Here is a 19,240-nt window from a genome sequence, read left to right as displayed (position 1 = left end):
AGGGTGGGAACCCGTTTATTTCTGCCCCTTGCTAGTTTCAAATATCCTACAACATAAACCGGTACCCCAGTTCATATTCAAGGATTTGGCTTTATATGACACAAAAGAATGGAAGCCTTCTCAACTAGAAGAGCCAAGACAATGCCAGCAACCCCCGTACCAGCCACACTACCCTGACAGGGCTTCCGCCGACAGCTCGGACGCGTTCAATCGCACCGTCAAGCTAATTCACTAGAGCTTGATGCAACTGACGTCCACGTTGATGAGACCACCCTGTATACGATAGTTAGTTTCTACTACATCTTTTTTTTTGAAGACCTCCAAGCGGCTACTAGACTCACCGAGGATTGGCTGTTGCAGCAGTAAGTACTCTGACCAGCATTGCAATTACTTCCTAAAACCGCGATATTGCAGAGGAGTTGGCCAAGGATAGGGATTCCCGCGTTGCAGCACGTGATTTTTCCATCATTGTTGCCGTTGATGCTGCAGGCGCCTCCAGTACGGGCCACGAGCTCAGCAGGAGCAGCAGTAGCAACAGCGGCCAAGGTGAGAACGGTGGCGACAAACTTCATATTGAAGGTATGCTAAGAAAGCCTGGAAGTGATAAAAGAAGTGTAGTGTGTGGTGTTGTAGGAGAAGGTTGCTGATTGAGATGCAGGAGTTTGATGACTTGAAGTTGACTCAAGTCGACGACGGGGAGTTTATATAGTTTTCCGAGGCCCAATGTCAAGCCCAGTCCTTCAAAAAAAGCAAAAAAAAAGCAAGATTCTAAACAGTCAAAACTTGATGTCGGCGTTAGTCACTACAGGAAGGCGTCAATAGTTTTGTTCCCCCACAAGCCTTTGTTGTCACAACTGCCGGTAGATGCCGTTGATCATACGAGCCGTCCTCAATCTCAGCTGCAGACATGGCGTGAAGTTTTCTCCCGACGATGCGTTCCGGGACGGAAAGCGTACGCGGTGCGGCCTGCTGTGCCAATATTGAACGCCACCCAATGCACCTGGGGGGTTTGGCTGGAACAACTATCTGCAGGTACGTCAGCTCACCGGTGAAAGTTGACAGAAGCCTTGCCAAGTTGACAAGCTTTTGTTATTATGCCGTAAGTGCAGGTGACATGTAGTGTGATGGCACGTACATGAGCAAATGCGCAGAGTGCTAGATGCAGTCGCAATCTTAGATGTACCTGACATTGCCAACCTTGGTATATTGGCCCTCAACGGCCCCCAACCCAGCGTGGCGACAATGCAACGCCGACTTCCGCCCTCGTTGACGTCAATATATTGACAGCTCGAGATCTCTACGCGCGACGGGCCGTGCCCCAGGGCCGCTCAGCCGCCGTGGCTGGCTGAAATCCAATATTGCAGCCGTGACAAGGACTCGCCCGGACACGTACGTTGTGGCAAACATTGAATATGACATGGAGTTGCTGCCCGGAAACAATTCCCCGTACCGTGCGTGCATAAGGCTCCAGACTTTGTCTGCAGCAATACCAGTTTGGCAACGACAACCCACTTCCCGACAAGGCAGCGGCACGAATCATCTATCCGATCAATGGGGTACAAGAACAAATGCAGTTATTTTTGGCACCCTTGGTCCCGTCCATTGTCGGCCGGCACACAACGGTTCCACGAGTACGTGTATTTTGTGATAGCTCGTGCTCCGTGGTAAGCACTAGAGCTTCACTTTTATTCTAATCATCCCGACTTGCCAGGGACCCGGCATGGGAGCTGAAAATACCCTTTCTACCGTTACAACGCCTGAATTCGCCCTGCGAAGATGCCGTGCGCTCAGACGACCTCGGTGTCCTTGCTGCAGCCACCCGGGCACCTCGTCTCCCGTTTGTTGGACTAGGGATCGTCCTTACTCCGTACCATGGGGAAGAATTCTGGTTTCGCTAGTCTTAGTCTGTACAACAGACACGGAGATGATCGCCGCAGCTACCATCGACGATAGTTGATCGTGGTTAGAAATTCGTATTGCTGTTTGGGTGGTCCCCGAATTGATTGTGATCGTCTTCCTGCTGACCATCCTAGAGTCGCCACGATATCCATTGCTTGCCGATGATGACGGCGCCGGAGCTCTACTGGCATCGGATCCTTACGCTGTTGCACAGATCTGGGCATCGGACCTTGACAGATGTCCGTAATCCTACCGATACAATGGATTGGGCGAACCTTTCGATCGAGGCCTTTCTGTCCACGAAAGCTTGAAGCAAGATGGTATTCGCTCCATCATCATATTCACTGGACCTATACTCGGTAGCATTGGTTTGATCAAAGTGATGATTATGTCACTCAAGTCTTTGTTAGCCTGGTCCTTTGTCGCAATGGCCGTCCAACTTGCTGCTGTGGGCAGCTCATACTTCAAGTCTACAAACTGTCATCTCCACGCTTACTACTGTCATTTATGTCTTTTGCCAAATTACTTCGATTTAGTTCCAAACACCATGAGACTTTAATCATCCCGGCAGGAATCCTTCCTACGGGACATCGCGGTACTTGCCACGTCATTTCTGCCGCCGCTGAAAGCTGGGTGGTTTTGTCGTTCATGCCTTTGTTCCCTGCAACAAGATTAACCACAAGGAGAAGAATTTGAGTCTGAGAGCAAAAGAAGTGCTGAATAAGGGGCTGGAGGACTTGTCTACGGCCAGAGCGGGCGTTGTAGACGTCAGGTTGGGAAAAAAGCCAGACAGGTTCTCCCCTCCAAGATGAGCACGAAGGAATCATGATGTCGACGGAAGCTCGGCTCGCTACGCGCTAGACTTGAATGGAGTATGTCGCAGCATCAATTGACTACTTCTCTCGCCAGTTTCTCGAGTTAAAAGCACGAAACGAACACATCGTGGACGCTCAGCGATCATCACAGCCTCCGCTCGCGGTGGCATTTCCCCGTCACCTTCTCACTTCGCACGAACAGACAACACGATCTGTTTGTGGCCGCCGAGAAAATTATTACAGAGTTCGGGCTCATTGAATTCTACCCTTGCCCGACAATATACAGAGTTGTAAAATTCCGCGGCGCAGAGGCTGCTGGGATGCGCTATAATACTGGTTCGTTCACCATTGCCTCACGATCTATAAAGCATTTTAAGTTGACAATCCATCATCTTTAATGAGAAGTCGATGTTAAGAGGAGAATTCCTAACTAGCGCGATCTCCCCGCGTTCCCCGAGCGATGCCAACATCGACAAGGTTGTTTAGGCACACGTCAGCTACTGTTACCTATTTTTGGGCCGATGCAAGATCAACAAATTTACTTGAGGTCGACATCTGGAAATGATGCAAAAGATGCTTCAGTCTTTAACCTCAATGTTTCGGCTGTCGCAAGGGATGCCACACTATCGGGATATCACGCCGATATATCCTCACATGCTAGGCAGAGTCAAAGCGTCTTCAAGATCCAGCACTCAAGTAAGGCACCGTAGATCTGATGCACTAGTCCGATTACAATGGCCAGAAATCCTGGGGTTCTTGATCTAATTGCCCCATGAAACCATAACTTGGGACTTTTCAAGCATGAGAAAAGTCGACCAGTTAGGCTAGACCTTGCTTTGACCGGTCAAGAATCCGGGGTAGTAGGATTTACTTCCCTAGGGCCCAAGTGTTATCCAATAAGCCGGCACTAGTCTCTGGGCTGTCGCGCCTCTTCCCAACATAATGGCGTCGCATCGTGATAATGCAACAGACCCGCTCCGCCGTTGACGCCCTGGATTCGCCAATCGCATGTTGGCCAAGTCGGAACTCACTTAATCATTCTTCCGAGGGGCTGAGTTAGCCTGCGAAACTATCAAGACGCACGCTCCTTTGTTCACAATGTGCTGTGCTGCAATCTCTCGCTGGGAAATGCCATATAAGTTCTTTTCTGCTGGGCGCTCAAGGGGAACTCTGATCTGCCAATATCTCGTTCAGATTCAACCAAGCCATTGCCGTCAAACCCGCTGTACGATATCTTGTTCTTAAATTTCCAATCGTAAACTGTTATAATCGTTTCGCAACAAAGACTTCAGATGAGCGATCGGAGAAATGATGATTCAGCGGTTGCTGATCAGATAGACGTGCCGGGAACACTCCTTCTGCTAACAAGTAACTGGCAATCCTTCCCTTTCACCATGGCGAGGAATCCATCAAGTAACCAAGTTTTCAGCCCACAATGGAGGTGGCGGCTCCGAGGACGTGATACTGAACCCAGTGCCATCCAGCGACCCCGATCAGCCGCTGGTTCGTCGCCATTGAATTTCTCACAGGCACGTTGAGGTACTCACCACAGACATAGAATTGGCCAACATGGCGTAAATCCCTCAACTACGGCCTTCTCACGTCCATGACGCTGGCCGTATTTACAGCGTACGATCTTGTTCCCATTTTCCCCTGTGGCGGCCAAGGCTTACACTTTACACGGCCTACAGACTTTCGATCCAACCAGTGTTTTGGAATCCCATGACGCAAGACCTCGGCATTACGTATCAAGACCTTGCCAACGCCCAAGCCATTCAGCTCGTTGGCCTAGCTTCCAGCTGCGTCCTCTTTATTCCCCTTACCAAAAAGTACGGACGCCGGTCGACCTATGTCTTCTCCACGGCTCTCGTCGCAGCCTCATCGTGGTGGATGGCATACATGAAAACCAAGGTGGAACTCTATTTAACCAGCCTGCTGTATGGCCTTGCTGCCTCGACCACCGACACATCAATCGAGATGTCGGTACGTAGGACTTGGGCCATGATAGGTGCAGCATGTACAACTGTGCCAAGAGGCTGACCACGAGCTTTATACTTGCAGATAAACGACTTATTCTTCGTCCATCAGAGAGCTACCGCGAATGGTATTTATGCCGTAGCCGTCATGGGCGGCAGTTTCCTCACGCCCATGATAGCCGGTGTCCAGGCCGAGGCACAAGGCTGGCGAGTCTCGTACATGACGCTCGCGGGCTTCATGAGTGCTATTCACGTCATTTTCATCTTCTTCTTCGAAGAGAATAAGTGGATACCGACGATTGAGGGCACGCAGGCGTCTACTTATACTACCAATGGTAAAATTGACCTGGAGGCGGCTCCCTCCGCTACTCCCTCGACCTGGCAGAGGTACCGACATGCGATGCGGTTTCTCACCCAAACCGACGAATCGTTGTTGAAGCTCGCGATTGCTCCCGTATACACTTGTTTCATGCCACACGTCGTGTTTGGCTGGCTGCAGCTAGCATCCGGCGTCTGCTGGCTTGTTGTTCTCTCATCCGTTCTAACGATAGTGTTTGCCGCGCCGCCGTATAACTTTAATCCAGCTCAAGTCGGCTACATGTATACCGGCCCGACGATAGGAACCATCCTGTCCTTCTTTTACGGAGGGCCCTTGACGGATTGGGCTATTGTGCGGCTGTCTCGAAGGAGTGGAGGGGTGTTTGAGGCCGAAATGCGGCTGTATCCTCTTATTCTCCCTGCTATTGTCAGCACAGGCGGTTTAATCATGTTTGGTGCGACGGCGGACAGGGTAAGAACTTGAGATTGTTTTCCGCAGGACTCCAGTGGCATTGACACATCTCCTTGCAGGGCATGCATTACATTTATCCAAGTATAGGCGGAGCAATGTTTGCTTTTGGGTTTGGATCGACCACCGACATATCGCTTACCATGGTGTTGGATGCATTTCCGCTTGTGAGTGTCTTGACTGCGTGTAATAAACATATTCCTAATTCCAGCGCAGTTGGTTGGACAAACCTTTGTTGCTATTACCTTTTTCAGATGCGCTATTAGCATTATCGGGCCTTTTACTATCACGCCATGGTTGGACAGGGTGGGCGTAACCAATGTGTTCATCATGTGCGGGTTTATAAACCTATTTATTAACAGTCTTGGTATACCTTTGGCTATCTGGGGAAAGAAGGCACGTATCTTGCTTGCGTCGAGATATCGAAAACTGTCTGCAGAGCTGGCGGACTGCCATGTCTGACGCAAATAGCATCGATTTTAAAGAGGACTAAATTAGCCTCCAGCGGAGTCGTTAATAAAGCCACTGGTTGAGTTAACTCGCAGTTACGTAAAGCTAGTTGTTGAAAATCTATACACTCCAACTCGTTCCATGCTCGATGCACACATATATATAAAAAAACATATATATTCATATATGTTTAGTACTGGAACCTCCACCGGGCGTCCCCATCACCCTTCCAGTCCTCTGCTCTCCCAACGTCCACAACCTCGTCAGCAACTTCCGCCCTCTGCAAATTCTGTTTCCTCAACTTCCACGCCAGCACGCCCACCACAGCAACATTCGCAACGAGATACGCCAATGCCACGGCATGACCGACAACAAATCTCGGTCCATCGTTGGATCGGTACAGCTGCGTGCCCAGAACCGCACCTAGATTTCCGATACTAATTTGCATAGCGTTTGCCGTGGCTCGCTTCGTCTGGCCGGAGACATTGATGGCAGGCCAGGAGAGAACCAGCGCGGTAGCAGGATAAATGCCCGCAGCGGCGAAAAAGGTTCCCAAATACGATACGGCCGGCCGAGCCTTGGGGTCTGTATTCGACAGAAGGATGATGTAGCCTATGGCAGCGACGATGGCCGAAGCCGCAATGAAGACGGCGCGTCTAGCTAGTCTCTCTGAGTATATAGCAACTGCAAGCGTTGTTACAAAGGCGAGTGCGTAGGGCGGAATGGTTAGTAACTGTGCTGTCGCTGCCGTGTACCCTAGATCCTTGATGATGGTAGGCTGATTCCACAAGTCAGTTATGTCACGGACATGCGCGAGGAAGTAACACAAACATAATGGAACGAGGCCCCAACATACCAAAAACAGAGACAACGTATACAACGGCAAGCTCATAGTATGAAACCCCAGCCCGTAGAGCCAACAGTTTGCATCACGAAACGCGTCATAGACTGCACTCCAGGTAAACTTTTCATGTTGGGTAGCATCGCTATCTGCAGCCAAGCGAGCTTGGATAAACTCCTTTTCAGGCTCTGACAAGAACTTTGACGTCTCGGGATAGTTTTCTATGAACCAGTAGGCAGCAAAGGCGATGACGATGGTGGCAAGCCCCTCCTGTGCTAAATTGTCAGCAGTCTAATGCATTCCCACGACAAAAGGGGCCTTCACTTGCCAGGATAAAGATCCAGCGCCATCCATTCTCCCAAACTATTCCCTTCATCTTGCCTATGCCCTGGATCCCCATGCAGTCAGTACCTGAACGCAGCAAGACCAATGTTGTCAAGCACCATCCATGCGGCCGCGGTCATGAAGCTCGAAAACCCAAGGGGGAAAACATACAAAGGCAAGAATGCCGCCAAACGCGCCGGCAAGAGACGCAGCGCTAAAGAAGAGCGAGATGCGGTACTGTCGCTCCCGGCGCCTATACCACATGGAAAAGTAGAAGACCACGCCGGGGAACAAGCCGCTCTCCGTGACGCCGAGGAAAAATCGCGCCACAAAGAAGCCAGCCAGATTGTGTACAATGCCCAGCAGCGTAGCCACGATTCCCCAGGCTATCGTGAGTGTCGGCAGCCATAGCCGCGGCGTTGTCCGTTTGAGTATGATGTTGCAGGGGATCTGGGAGCCGTTAGAACACGCACGTCTCGTTCCATCGAGCATTGCTTGCCTCGAAAAGCACATAGCCGATAAAGTACACGGTTAAACCGGTAAGATACTCATTGCCGGCTTTGGCGTAATAGTTAGCGCTTCTTCATGACGATGCACGTGGATGGCGACACGGACTTGCGTTGATGTCATTGAGCAGACCCTCGATACGGGCATTGCCCACTAAGGCATGGAATTAGCTGGACGATTCTTTCCACGATGAAGATGGAGTATCTGTTGGCTTACCATTGCTGCGATCTAGAAAGGAGAGCAGGTATAAAACGCCGACTGCGGGCAAGAGCTTCGCGTCAATCTTGCGAAGAAGCGCCTTTTCGTTAATTTCCTCTATAGCATGGCTAACACTCGGTTCAGAGGGTACATGGACCTTTTCCGTAGATGAATCTGTAAAGAGATTGGCCATGACGGGCATGAAATAGACCCTCGAGGCTGAGGCACGTGTCTTGCTTTTGCAACTGAGCAAACTTGGAAAGCTGAGACTGGTTGAAAATAGTTGTTTAGATACTGTAGATACTGCTGCATTAAAAGGCAATTGACGTGTTGAGCATGCATATCGCGTGCAATAGATCAAGGCGTTGCATTTGCATCCGAAACGAGTATAGCCTCACGCCATGTCGCCATTTGCAGTGGATTTTCCGTGCTGAGATCAACACCCAATCATGGTAGTCGTTGACCATGCTTGATCGACCGAGACGGAATTCAAATAACCAGACGAGGTGAGTAATCGCCGCAGCTGTTACACGGAAATGGCTGGTTACACAAGGGCTACGGTCACGAGACCTAGGGCAAAGTCCCTCGCCGACTTCTGGTATTTCAAGACGTCTTTGGCGACCGAGGCCTTGAGGAAAACCAAGGACTGTTATTAGCTGAATTGAGCTATTGCTCCAAGCCCTCTTCGAGCCCCTGTCACAGCGGCAATGACGAAACAGGCACATCCCGGCTCTTGTGCGTGCGGAGGGTTGGCGTCATATGCCGGCATTGACGTGTTCCGCCCGTTTTTGCCCGACGGCGCACCTGGAACTCGTGCTGGACAGCTTTTACTCATGCTTGAACAAGGCAGTAAAGCCTGGATAGGAGTTGAGTAAATAAACAATAATTGACAGGTTTAGTGCGCCAGCACGGTATAGGATATTGTCTCAGGCCCATTGGGGAGTTGTGAGTCGAACGCTCAAACTCACTGTGGGAGCGATGGTAGCAGAGAGACAATGAGAGCAACTGTCCGCACTACAGAAAGGTCGGTCTGTGTGATTGAAAACCTTGACTTGAGACACGCTGGGTAGCAGAGTTTTGTAACTAAACTGGGATGCGTTTTGAATGTCGGAGAATAGGGGAATATAGAGTACTGAATCAATATTCGGTAACTATTTACAAGAGTATTTCACGGCAAAATACAATCTTGGTACCTTTCTGCTTCCACCTCTACTAATAAGTGATCAAAGCAAGCTTCTTAAGCTGTGAAACGATTCTAACACGAGTGTCTACTTTGTTTTTTTCTACGGTGGACAAGGACAGCGTTTATAAGTAGACTGACTAGTATATTATCTAATAGTAGTCTTTGGTATGAAGGGTTTTCGTTTTCCATGGAGCTTCAAGAATTCGGTACGCCCTTTTGCGCTATGTCTTGTGATGAGAGCTGAGTGTAATACCCGTGTGACAAGTCGGCTTCTCGTAAATGTTGAATATGAATGAACTCCACGTTCGGCCCAATGTCTAGTTTGAGTATCGCAATGGCCGGCACAGTGTAGTTCTAAATAGTGTCATAGCCGCAGTTGAGATGAACGCCCTATAATTTCAGGTATTAATTCTGAGAAAATTAGTAGAGCCAGTTGTTCTCCGCAAGAGTCTAAATCACCACGAGAGCGGGCTGTCTTTAAGACATACTGCCTCGGTTAGAAGCCTGCAGCTTATCATGGCCTGTAAAGCTGACGTGTAAGACAGAAGACGGCTGGGATTATTTGCATCGGCTCCAAGGGTAGCAGTTCAAGAATCCGGCCATCTAATTGGTCATAATCCTTGCCCAGCCGAAACAACATCAGTATTGCAGTTGAAAAGAAACATTACATCTAGCTTGCTTGATCATTCTTATGCCATTTCACAAAATCTTCATCTTCACTTTCGCGTCTAGTTGGTGATTGGAAGCCGTCATGTTGAGGAGTGTAAACAATCCATGACAAGAAAAGCATCAAGTATAATAGCTGGACTTGCGGAATTGCTAAATTCAAGGGTCAAGTTGGCCTAGTAATAAAACGGCTTGTTCAAGTCAAGTAGGGTTGCAATATTGAAGCATGCAGTCCGTCTCTGCATGCAGATGCTGAGCGGCAGCTGAAATTGGAAGCTCACAGCCAGGGCTGAACCCCGAGCTCCCTCACAACCAGTATCGACTAACAATCTCAGCGACAAGCCGAGAAAAAATGCAGTAGATGATGGTTGGAGCGGCCTATCGGAAGTAATTCCAACCTCAACCCCGTCAGCGCTGACAGACGCTTGCTGATGCAATAGAAATCGGTTCCGGTTAGCTTGCGCCTGCTTTACAAAAAAAAGTATTATAAGAACAAGGCTTTCCCCCAGTCGGTTTTGCAAATCACACCATGGGCTTACGACCAGTTCACGTTGACCATATTTTACCCAGCCTATATTATTGCCTTGTTTAAACAGCCTTCTTTACCGTCTTGCCACGCACATGCGCTCTATAGCTGGTACCATCACGTATCTAGCTGCGATCCTGGGCCTGACCTGACCGCCACTGTCCAAGCTCAATGGGGAGGCTCGGGGCGGCAGTTTCTAAGCAAACTGGCGAAAAGGCCCTCGCTGACCTTTATACGCGGGCTGGCTACGTGGCCGAACCCCTTGAATTCGCAAGTGTGCAATCACGATTGTGTAATAGCGATATCGGCAATGACGAGAGCCGCAGGGTACTCGTGCGGTCATCTCGATTGCTTCTCGGAACAACCCATTGCTGCTTGGTAGGAGCTCTCAGGACGTCAATATAGGGGTTTTGTTTATAGTGACCGTTTTGGCGTCACGGAGTATTCCCAATTTCCAGGACATAATACCCGCGAGTTTGGCAAGAATCAACCCCCCAAGACTCGCAGTCTGTGATTTCTGGGTCACGTATGCACCATGGAGTTACGATGGACACTGCTCAGCGTCGCAAAACATTTGGAGTTGACCGTGGCATGCTGTATTTAAGGCGATCGATACGTTGTGAATTAGCGCGGGGACCTGAGAAAAGAGGTTTTAAATTAAACAGGAGATATCCCACTTCTTGAGAACCGTCTACTGCTATATGACCAAAGTCCTCCACGCCCGCAGCTTTGTGTGCGAGAGCATGGCCAAGAAGTAACCAGCGGAAACCTCTGGATTGCGGCTCCCTCTCTCCCCGAAGCCTCGACCTCCTCGATTGATCTGCCAGGATCGACTCAGCATTACAGAGCTCGTTTAGCTGTCTCTCAACAAGGCGCAGACCTCAAGGCAATGCTTCACACTCTGTACCGTGCCAAATTGATCTCAAGCACAAGGAAACTCTAGCTTTCTATGAAGTCTTGCGACAATCTCAACGTAGTCCTCCTCTTCTTCAGGTGTAATGATGCCATGACGAATGAAGAAATCAAGCAGCACCAGAGCACAATTTGTCTTGAACTCCCCCCTCCTCAAGGCAGCCTGCAATTCAGGAATATCCCAGAGACGAAAATCTTCTGCTTCCAAATCATTTGGACGCGGCACAAAGTCTCGAGTGACCTCAAGATCATACACGTAAATGCATTCAGGTTGCAGCAGTCCAACCTCTGTGCCAGCAGCAGCTCGCTCGTCCCGAATGTCAAAGTAACTAACGGTGCCAGCACACTTGGCATTCTTCCGCACATAATCCCTAGGAAACGAGGCCTCCTCGGCCGCTTCCCGCACGATGCTCTCAAATGGTTTGTCGCCGCTGGCCATACCACCACCGGCGGTGTTATCCAGCATACCAGGATACGTCTGCTTGTTGCTGGCTCGGCGAGACACCCAGATCTTGAGGCCACTCTCTGCGACAACGTACCCAGTCAGGTGGATTCCGTAGGCCACGATGCCAAACAAGGCGGCGGCCGCTCGTTCCATATTGACGAGTACGCTGCGGTCCGGGCCATACACTGGGTATAGCTCGTCTCGCCATCCGCTGAGAATCTTGAAGTGACGGCGTTGACGTTCTGCGGCGAGAGTTTTGGCGACGCGTTGATCCCTTTCGTCCAGCGTCTTACCGCAGAGCAGCACGGTCTTGCGTTGGTGGTCGACTTTCCAGAAATCCGGCCATTGGAATCCTTGGACGGTGGCCGGAAGCATGAAGCCGAGCACCGAGGCACACCCTTCTACATGGAACTTGTAATACCCCGAGACCTTTGCCGCGTACTCGTCGGGTCGCGTTTGCGCGTACGGAAATCTTGTGAAATTAGTACCGCGCTGGTGGCTGGTGCTCGGAGACTGCTCACTTGTCGCATTGTTCAACAAGTTGGAGGTTTGTATATGTGACCATGGCTACGACGCAGGCACCGGGCGTGGAGATGGCCTGGATCGCTGAGGAGCGGTTGTAAAAGTCGTTCCTTTGATGACGAGGAGGTAGATGTTTGCCAAGAAGAGGTGCAGAAATGGAGTGAGGTGCGGGGCTTGGTTTATGTTGGGCAAGATTGATGCCGTTGACCCATGTGTGGTCAAGTCATACAATGGTAAGCTGATTCATTCACATCTGTCAACATCTGGCCTCAGACTCACGAAATGATTGGTGGTCCGTTGGGGCCTTGCAAATCCCAAATGTGGACTTTGGTACGATGAAAACGCTGCTATATCGAAATTCGCAAAGTGCACGAAAAGATGAGAAATGGCTGAACTCTCCATTCACAACGCTCTAGATAACTTGTTAACTGGTAACGAGTATTTGCTAAAAATAAAGATTTTTTTTAATATAATTAAAGTGCTTGATGTGACAAGAATTGGGTATAGTAAGGTGTAGTTGTTAAAAGATGTAGTTGTAAAACTAAGGTTAAATACATCGAGGTTAAATTAAGTCGAATCAAAGTCGAAATAAAAAAAGGATTATACATAGTTACTAGCTTGGTCACTACGCCCGGGAAACAGGTGTGCGTGCAAGCGGTCTGGGAGTCTTGGTCTAAATGTTAATCGTTGTAGGCTGTCTATCCAATCTTGCCGAACCAAACCAGAGGATGATGCGCAGGTCCTCTGTACCGTTGTTATTGCCTCAAGGTACAAAGCAATAGTTCGAATCATGGAGTCTTGAAAAGGCAAGACGATGTCCATGACGAGACACGCGATAAGGATACACCCTAGGTCGGCCTATGTCGTATGTACAAGCTTCCGTCATCCGTGCTGCTACATGGACAAGGTGATGTGGTCTAGGAATTAAAATAAGCATCATTATTGCTAGGCCAGATGTAAAGCGTGGGGTTGCCAGTTGTGTTGTTACTCAAAATTAGCAGTCTGGAGGACCCGTTCTTCACATATAACCTACATAAATCAAAGATGACAATGTCGACAACTATGAATAGCATACTAGAATTCAGCTTCATTCCCCGTGACAAATTCCTCTCCTCTTGGCACAAATTCTCTTTTTCTCTTCCATACTAACACTTTTTGGCGTGTCCTAGCATTGGCCGCACTGATGCATTGGTAAGTTGTCCTTTCCATCTTCGGCTCACCCTTGAGGAGGCTAAAGACTGATGAACCACATTTTCCTTCTCAATCCACGGGAGCTGGAGCTGCTTCAGGATCTCTAGCCAACAGCGCCTCGACCTCAGCGCCTCTTCTTCGCCTCTCATCGAGAGAAATCTCCTCTTCCGGCGCGGCAGACCAACCAAGACGCAGTTCAGAATACTGAAGCGGAACCTCGTCGCTTTCGGTAGGCAAGCTGTCGAGGTAGATGGGCCAAGGCGTGCCCATCCAGCCATTGCGCGTCTCATGATCGCGGCGTTGCTCCGAGGTTAGCGGATGGATAAGGATGCTAGATGAGCAGTTAGCACAGAAGCATCGCGTGCAGTTTCAGTTGGTCGTCATAGCATCTCGGGCGAGCGAGGCGAACTAGGGGTTTCAAGCTGGTGAAAGCCAGAGACGTACCTCAAGTTTCCTCGATTTGATGCCAAGTAGAAGAAGACTTCGGAGAAGGACGAGTCCGGAACCCAGACTTTATTCAAGCATTAGCCCTGGCTCTTGAGAGCAACTCACAAGGTATTTCCACCTACTCTCGTATGAGCCAGCAGGATGCGGCCCGATTGGATACTTGTTGACTCTGTGCAATGGAACAGCGACAAAGGCACCTGTTATTGTTAACCAACAGCCTAGGGACGATGCTGTGTTTTGTTATTCTCACCATCGCGACGGAGCCTCAATACGGCATCACGAAGAGCCAGCGCTGCCGCCGTTTCAGTGGGAGATTGCAACAGGAAATAAATATGGAAATGCCATTCCCGTGTCCTTGTTTCCACGACGGTCTTGAGGTCGTCTTGGGGTCGTGGCGCCCCGGGAACACTGATACGAGTCATGGCCAGTGACGTAGCGCCTTGACCTGTGCCGTTTCCAGGACTTGTAAATAGACTATTTGATAGATGGTTGATGAATAACTGTGTTAGGTGCAGGGTATTTGAACTGAATTGCTCGAGGCGCGGCCACTTCTTGCTCGGGGCTCGGTTTGCCCCGTTACGTTGAGATTTTAGGCGAGCGCCTGGAGTTGGGTCTGTCAGGAAGCATCTAGCCGAGCACCGTTGACCCCTCTACATGGAACCAGACTTGTAATACCAGACCAGACCCCGAGAACACGTGCAAGCACGTTGTCGGCGAATAGGGTGCGGGGATCAAGACACCAGCAAGGCGCACCTTCCCGATCTGTCTTTTGTGCCATATGACGTAACATTGAATCGGCGACTCATTTTAATCTACCAGACTACATACTTCGTAGTACATACCAGATTCCATTAACCAACTAACAGCCAGTAAACAGCATACTTGCAGATATTCAGACACCGCCAAGCGACTTGTTTCCGCGTCACTTGTTGCGTTTTGGCTTCGGCACCCGAACCAGCCAGTAAAGGAACAGGGAAGCCGCGATATTAAACACAATATACACCATGCCTATCCCAAAGTCTCGCCAGCGGTGGCCATAGTCGGAGCTAATGCCAGCCAAAAAGACATTGGTGTCGGAAACAGGACAGTACCGACACTGCCCCGACGCACCGCCGCCCGCAAGATAGCCACCCCGACTGTCCAGGTACGCAGCCATGTATTCCCGGCAGCTCTGGCCGGCGGGCGCGTCAAAGACGACCAGCTCGTTGCCGTTACACGTCACGCGCGTGTTGGCCAGGCCGGTCGACAGCACCGCCGAGACCCAGTACGTAAACGGCGACACGCGGTACATGAAGATCCAAAAGCCCGGCATGCGGTCCGGCGTGGCCAGCACGCCGCAAAACAGCAGGCACATCATGAAGAGCACGTTGGCAATGTTGCCGCCCCCCTCGGCCGTGTCCATGACGGCGATGCAGGCATGCGCAAACGTGCACGTGAAGACGAGGAACTGCCAAAAGAGCAACCACATGAGCGCGCCGCGCTCGGCCGTCTGGTCCGCCGCGCTGGCGTTGTTGTTGAACCCGACGGGGTAGTAGACGCACGCAAACATGACGACCGACATGAGCGTGTTCCACGGAATCTCGACGAGCACCTGCGACAGCATAAAGACCTTCCAGCTGTAGGTCTTGGAGGGCCTCTCGCGCACCTCGTACAGGGAGCGCTGCGTGACAAAGTGCGGCATCTGCTGCTGCACCAGCTGGCCAAAGATGCTGAGGATGTTGAAGATGGCAAACATTTGATTCTGGAGGCCTTGGATGCTGAGCGGCGCGTCGAGGAACACGAGCCCGATGAAGAGGGAGACTGAGGTGCCCAGGATAAACTTGGAGTAAATGTACGACGGCGTGCGCCAGTATTGCTCAAAGACGCGCCGCGACACGACGAGCAGTTGGCTCCAGAACGGGGAGGCGAATTCCCGATACAGCGCGCGACTTTGCCTTTTCGACACGGCATCGTCCGCCGCGGCGGTTGTCTTCAGCCGCTGCAGCTCCGACTGGACGTCCTGGAACTCCTTGCTCGACCGCCACGTCTCGTGCCAGTCGATCTCGGTGGCGGCACCCGGCGCCGCGCCAATCACTTGCAGCATCCATTCGGCGGGATTGTCGCCGCGGGGACACGGATGCGCGCCGTTGCTCTCAAAGTAGGACGTCATGGCGGAGGAGCTCTCGCCAATGTCGCCAAAGTAGATTGTTCGGCCGCCCTTGGCCAGAAACAGCAGCCGGTCGAAGCGCTGAAAGAGCATCGCCGACGGCTGGTGGATGGTGCAGAGGATGGACTGCCCTGCCCGGGAGAGCTTTTCCAAAAGATCAAGAATCGCCCACGATGTCTGCGAGTCGAGTCCCGATGTCGGCTCGTCAACGAATAAAAGCAACGGCGGTCTGGCCGCCAGCTCGACCCCGATGGTTAGTCGCTTCCGCTGCTCGACATTGAGGCCCTCGCCTAGCGTGCCGACAATGGCGTCGGCGTAGGGCTGCATGTCGAGCAGCTTGATGACCTCGTCTACGTAGGCGAGCTTTTCGGCTCTGGGCGTCGCCGCCGGCTGGCGTAGTAACGCGCTGAATTCGAGGGCTTCGCGCACCGTTGTCGTTTCGAGATGAAGGTCCTGTTGCTGGACGTAGCCCGTCTTTCGCTGGAAAGAAGAGTCGCGTAATTTGCCGTCGATGAGCATCTCGCCTGTGATGACGCCCACGGATATCCGATCCGCGAGGCAGTCGAGCAGGGTGGTTTTCCCGGCGCCCGAAACGCCCATGAGGGCCGTCAGGGTCCCCGGCTTGACCCAGCCGTCTACATGGTCCAAGATGCGTCTGGGCTCTCCCTTGATCTTGACGTCGTAGCAGACGTTGCTCCAGTGGAAAACGCTCGTGGAAGCCTGGATAGCGCCCCCGTCCTCGGGCACAGACTGTCCAAATTTTTCGGTGACCCTGGCGGGGGAAGAATTGCTCCCTTCGACGTCTCCCTTTTGGGGGGATGCCGGCGGCAGTTGGCCTCTCCGGAATACCAAGACCTCGCCCTTGGACTTCTTCTCGGATATATACTCCGTGGCCAGGAAGTAGACGACGTGGTTGAAGAGGATAAAGGCAATCAAAATGCCTACATTGCGCCACTTGTGGCCGTGGCTGTACTTGTACAGCGTGTTGATGTACGCGTCGCCGTCGACAAAGTCCTGCCCAATGACGGACCCGACCGCCGAGCAGGCCCTGTTCGACCCGGCGATATTCTCGTACCCGGCCACGTCGGCACTGGGGACAAAGCTGTTGCACTTGAACTGCCGGCCGCTGAACTCGTTGATCATGAGCGCTTCGAATCCGTAGGCCACGGGGTCCAGGTAGTTGATCCATCGGCACCAGCCGAGCATGTAATCGACGGGAATGACGAAGCCCGTAAATATGACGAGCGCGAGGATCAGTACCGACGCAGGGACCATGGCTTGCGATAGAGTCCGCGAGAGCGAGGCACTTGAACTATGGTGAGAATGGGCCTCGACAAACACCCTGGGGTAGACTTACATGGAGCGGAAAATGCCAGACATGGCAAGAACCATGAGAAACGAGACGAAGAAGAAGAAGAAGAATGCACCGGGTGTGCGATTCAGATTCGTCATGAAGTACAAAATGACGTTATAAAAGACGCTATTCATAATCTTGTAGGGCATGTCGACGATGACGGACGAAAACGCCTCGGCAGACGGGTGATGGAACCCATACCGGTTATGCTTCTCTACAATTGGCCGCTGCGCATACTGCGTCAGGATCTCGAGCGCGCTAGAAAAGGCATTCGCCAGAATCGCCACGAACAGCAGCGCGCCGCGTTGGAAAAAGCTCGCCGTCGTGGGCTGCAAGTCGTAAAACAGCGACGATATAATCAGCGCCGTGACCGAGTTTGCAACAAGGGCGAAAATACTCAGGCTCGGGTCTCCCACAAGACGCCTCCATCCTCGCCAGAGACACAGCTTGACTTGCTCCGCGTACGACAGGATAAAGGGCGACCTGGCCCGCTGCCTCTTGGCCTGCTGCTGCCGCTTATTTTGTCGAAAAGCGTCGGCGTCGGCGCCGCCCAGCGGATGCGCCTGGTTAAACGTGTTAATTTCTGCTAGCAAGATTCTCCTTTCCGGGCTTTCCAGCCAGCACCGGGCGAATTCGTCGGGGGTTCGCGGCGCGCGGCTCTCGTGGCCTGGTTGGACGATTCGCTCCGACGGGGCCGTCATGGACGTGAGGAAGTCGGGCGTCGTCTGCCTGTCGGGGCAGGCGAAGCCGAGACGGACAAAGTACGCCTTGGCTTGGCCCGTTGACCCAAAGTAGATTTGCCGGCCTTGGTAGAGCACGAGGACCTTGTCGAAGAGGTCGTATGCGCTCTGGGGAGCCTGGTAGATGGACACGGCGCTGGTCCGGCCAAACACGTCCGACTGCAGCCGCAGCGTCTTGCAAAACTCAATGGCGTTGGCCGAGTCGAGCCCCCGGGTGGAATTATCCCAGCATTGGAGCGGCGCGCTGGACAGCGTGGCCTCGGCAATCGTCACTCGCTTCCTTTCGCCGCCCGACACGCCGCGGATGTACTCGTTGCCCACGCGCGTGTTCGCCGTGTGGCTGATTCCGTACATGGCCATGACGACGTCTCGATAGTGAGCGGAGAATTGGCTTCGCGATACGCCGGGCGGTATGCTGTGCGGCTGTCTGGCGCGGGCTGCAAAGGTCAGGGTGTCTCCGACAGACAACATGGGAAAATGGACATCGACTTCGGCCGTGTAGATGGCCTCTCCTTTGTGCTGGGAGTGCATCTCGTGCGCTGATATGCCTTGGTAGTTGAACGAGGCCGACTCGTCGATGTAGATTCCGTTTGTTTCTCCCGAGATGCTCTTGAGAAAGGTGGTGCAGCCGGCGCCGGGGGGGCCGAGAACGACGAGCATCTCGCTCGGGTTCACGACACCGTCGAGACGGCGGAGGATGTCGACCCTTTGCGCATTGCCCCGGCTGTTGCGTCTGCCTATCCTGCTCATCAGGCCGCGCAGGAAGCCGCCTGCCACCAGCCATATGTTGCCGACGTCTTTCTGGTAGTCTGTCTCTTGGCCAAAGCCATACACATTGAGGTTGGTGAAGGAGAATCCTGTGTGGCGAAATCCAGAACCAGATTCAGTCGCCGCCTGCGCCACCGTCTTTGCCCAGGTACGGGCATTGAACTTGTGCCCGTTTGGGTTGAGAGGGGAGTCGGCATCATCGTTGCCAAATATGCCTCGAGCATCACTGTCAATAGCCACGGAAGAATTTCGAGTATAACGACGAGCAAGGTCTTGCACAAGGGAGTCTCTCCTGTTGGGTTCAGGGTCCACCGTGTCGCTGTCAGGGCCCGTGACATTTGGTTCAGTGGCAGGATGACTTGCTTGGTCATGACTAGCCGTGGCATGGCGGGTATTTTCTCTCATTGTAGGTCCGCCCGTAGATATTTCGAAAACCGTCCGTTCGCTGCCTTGTGCTGAAGTACTCCGGCCCGGGATGGACACGGAGTCACTTGTCTGGTCCATCTTGGCGTGTGATGGAAACAGCGCTCTCTGAGACTCTGA

General features: G+C 52.1%; 6 protein-coding genes across 6 annotated transcripts; 1 reads left to right on the top strand and 5 right to left on the bottom strand.

Annotated features, from left to right (window-relative positions):
• Nucleotides 1-231: 231 nt before the first annotated feature.
• G6M90_00g107720 (uncharacterized protein) lies at nucleotides 232-572 on the bottom strand (the record flags this gene model as incomplete). Its single annotated transcript, XM_014688585.1, has 2 exons — nucleotides 232-273; nucleotides 342-572. 2 exons carry the CDS (start codon nucleotides 570-572, stop codon nucleotides 232-234), a joined length of 273 nt encoding a protein of 90 aa, XP_014544071.1.
• Nucleotides 573-4,006: 3,434 nt separating this feature from the next.
• On the top strand, nucleotides 4,007-5,492 carry G6M90_00g107710 (uncharacterized protein; the record flags this gene model as incomplete). The annotated part of the gene is made up of 5 exons (XM_014688586.2): nucleotides 4,007-4,082; nucleotides 4,144-4,217; nucleotides 4,273-4,343; nucleotides 4,406-4,697; nucleotides 4,776-5,492. 5 exons carry the CDS (start codon nucleotides 4,007-4,009, stop codon nucleotides 5,490-5,492), a joined length of 1,230 nt encoding a protein of 409 aa, XP_014544072.2.
• Nucleotides 5,493-6,117: 625 nt separating this feature from the next.
• Nucleotides 6,118-7,990, bottom strand: G6M90_00g107700 (uncharacterized protein; the record flags this gene model as incomplete). The annotated part of the gene is made up of 7 exons (XM_066131735.1): nucleotides 6,118-6,705; nucleotides 6,784-7,038; nucleotides 7,097-7,156; nucleotides 7,264-7,542; nucleotides 7,604-7,650; nucleotides 7,708-7,752; nucleotides 7,816-7,990. The coding sequence occupies 7 exons, from the start codon at nucleotides 7,988-7,990 to the stop codon at nucleotides 6,118-6,120; spliced, it is 1,449 nt and encodes a 482-aa protein (XP_065987994.1).
• A 3,104-nt stretch (nucleotides 7,991-11,094) lies between these two features.
• G6M90_00g107690 (uncharacterized protein) lies at nucleotides 11,095-12,094 on the bottom strand (the record flags this gene model as incomplete). Its single annotated transcript, XM_014688588.1, has 2 exons — nucleotides 11,095-12,001; nucleotides 12,051-12,094. 2 exons carry the CDS (start codon nucleotides 12,092-12,094, stop codon nucleotides 11,095-11,097), a joined length of 951 nt encoding a protein of 316 aa, XP_014544074.1.
• A 1,217-nt stretch (nucleotides 12,095-13,311) lies between these two features.
• Nucleotides 13,312-14,111, bottom strand: DODA (DOPA 4,5-dioxygenase; the record flags this gene model as incomplete). Its single annotated transcript, XM_014688589.1, has 4 exons — nucleotides 13,312-13,573; nucleotides 13,687-13,753; nucleotides 13,812-13,886; nucleotides 13,940-14,111. 4 exons carry the CDS (start codon nucleotides 14,109-14,111, stop codon nucleotides 13,312-13,314), a joined length of 576 nt encoding a protein of 191 aa, XP_014544075.1.
• Nucleotides 14,112-14,611: 500 nt separating this feature from the next.
• Nucleotides 14,612-19,201, bottom strand: ZRA1_1 (ZEB2-regulated ABC transporter 1; the record flags this gene model as incomplete). Its single annotated transcript, XM_014688590.1, has 2 exons — nucleotides 14,612-17,141; nucleotides 17,193-19,201. 2 exons carry the CDS (start codon nucleotides 19,199-19,201, stop codon nucleotides 14,612-14,614), a joined length of 4,539 nt encoding a protein of 1,512 aa, XP_014544076.1.
• Between the last annotated feature and the right edge of the window lie 39 nt (nucleotides 19,202-19,240).

The sequence above is a fragment of the Metarhizium brunneum genome, chromosome 7 (assembly GCF_013426205.1).
Source record: "Metarhizium brunneum chromosome 7, complete sequence".
NCBI lineage: Eukaryota > Fungi > Ascomycota > Sordariomycetes > Hypocreales > Clavicipitaceae > Metarhizium > Metarhizium brunneum.
Note: the sequence above shows the minus strand (reverse complement) of the source record. Positions and strands in the feature narration are given on the sequence as shown.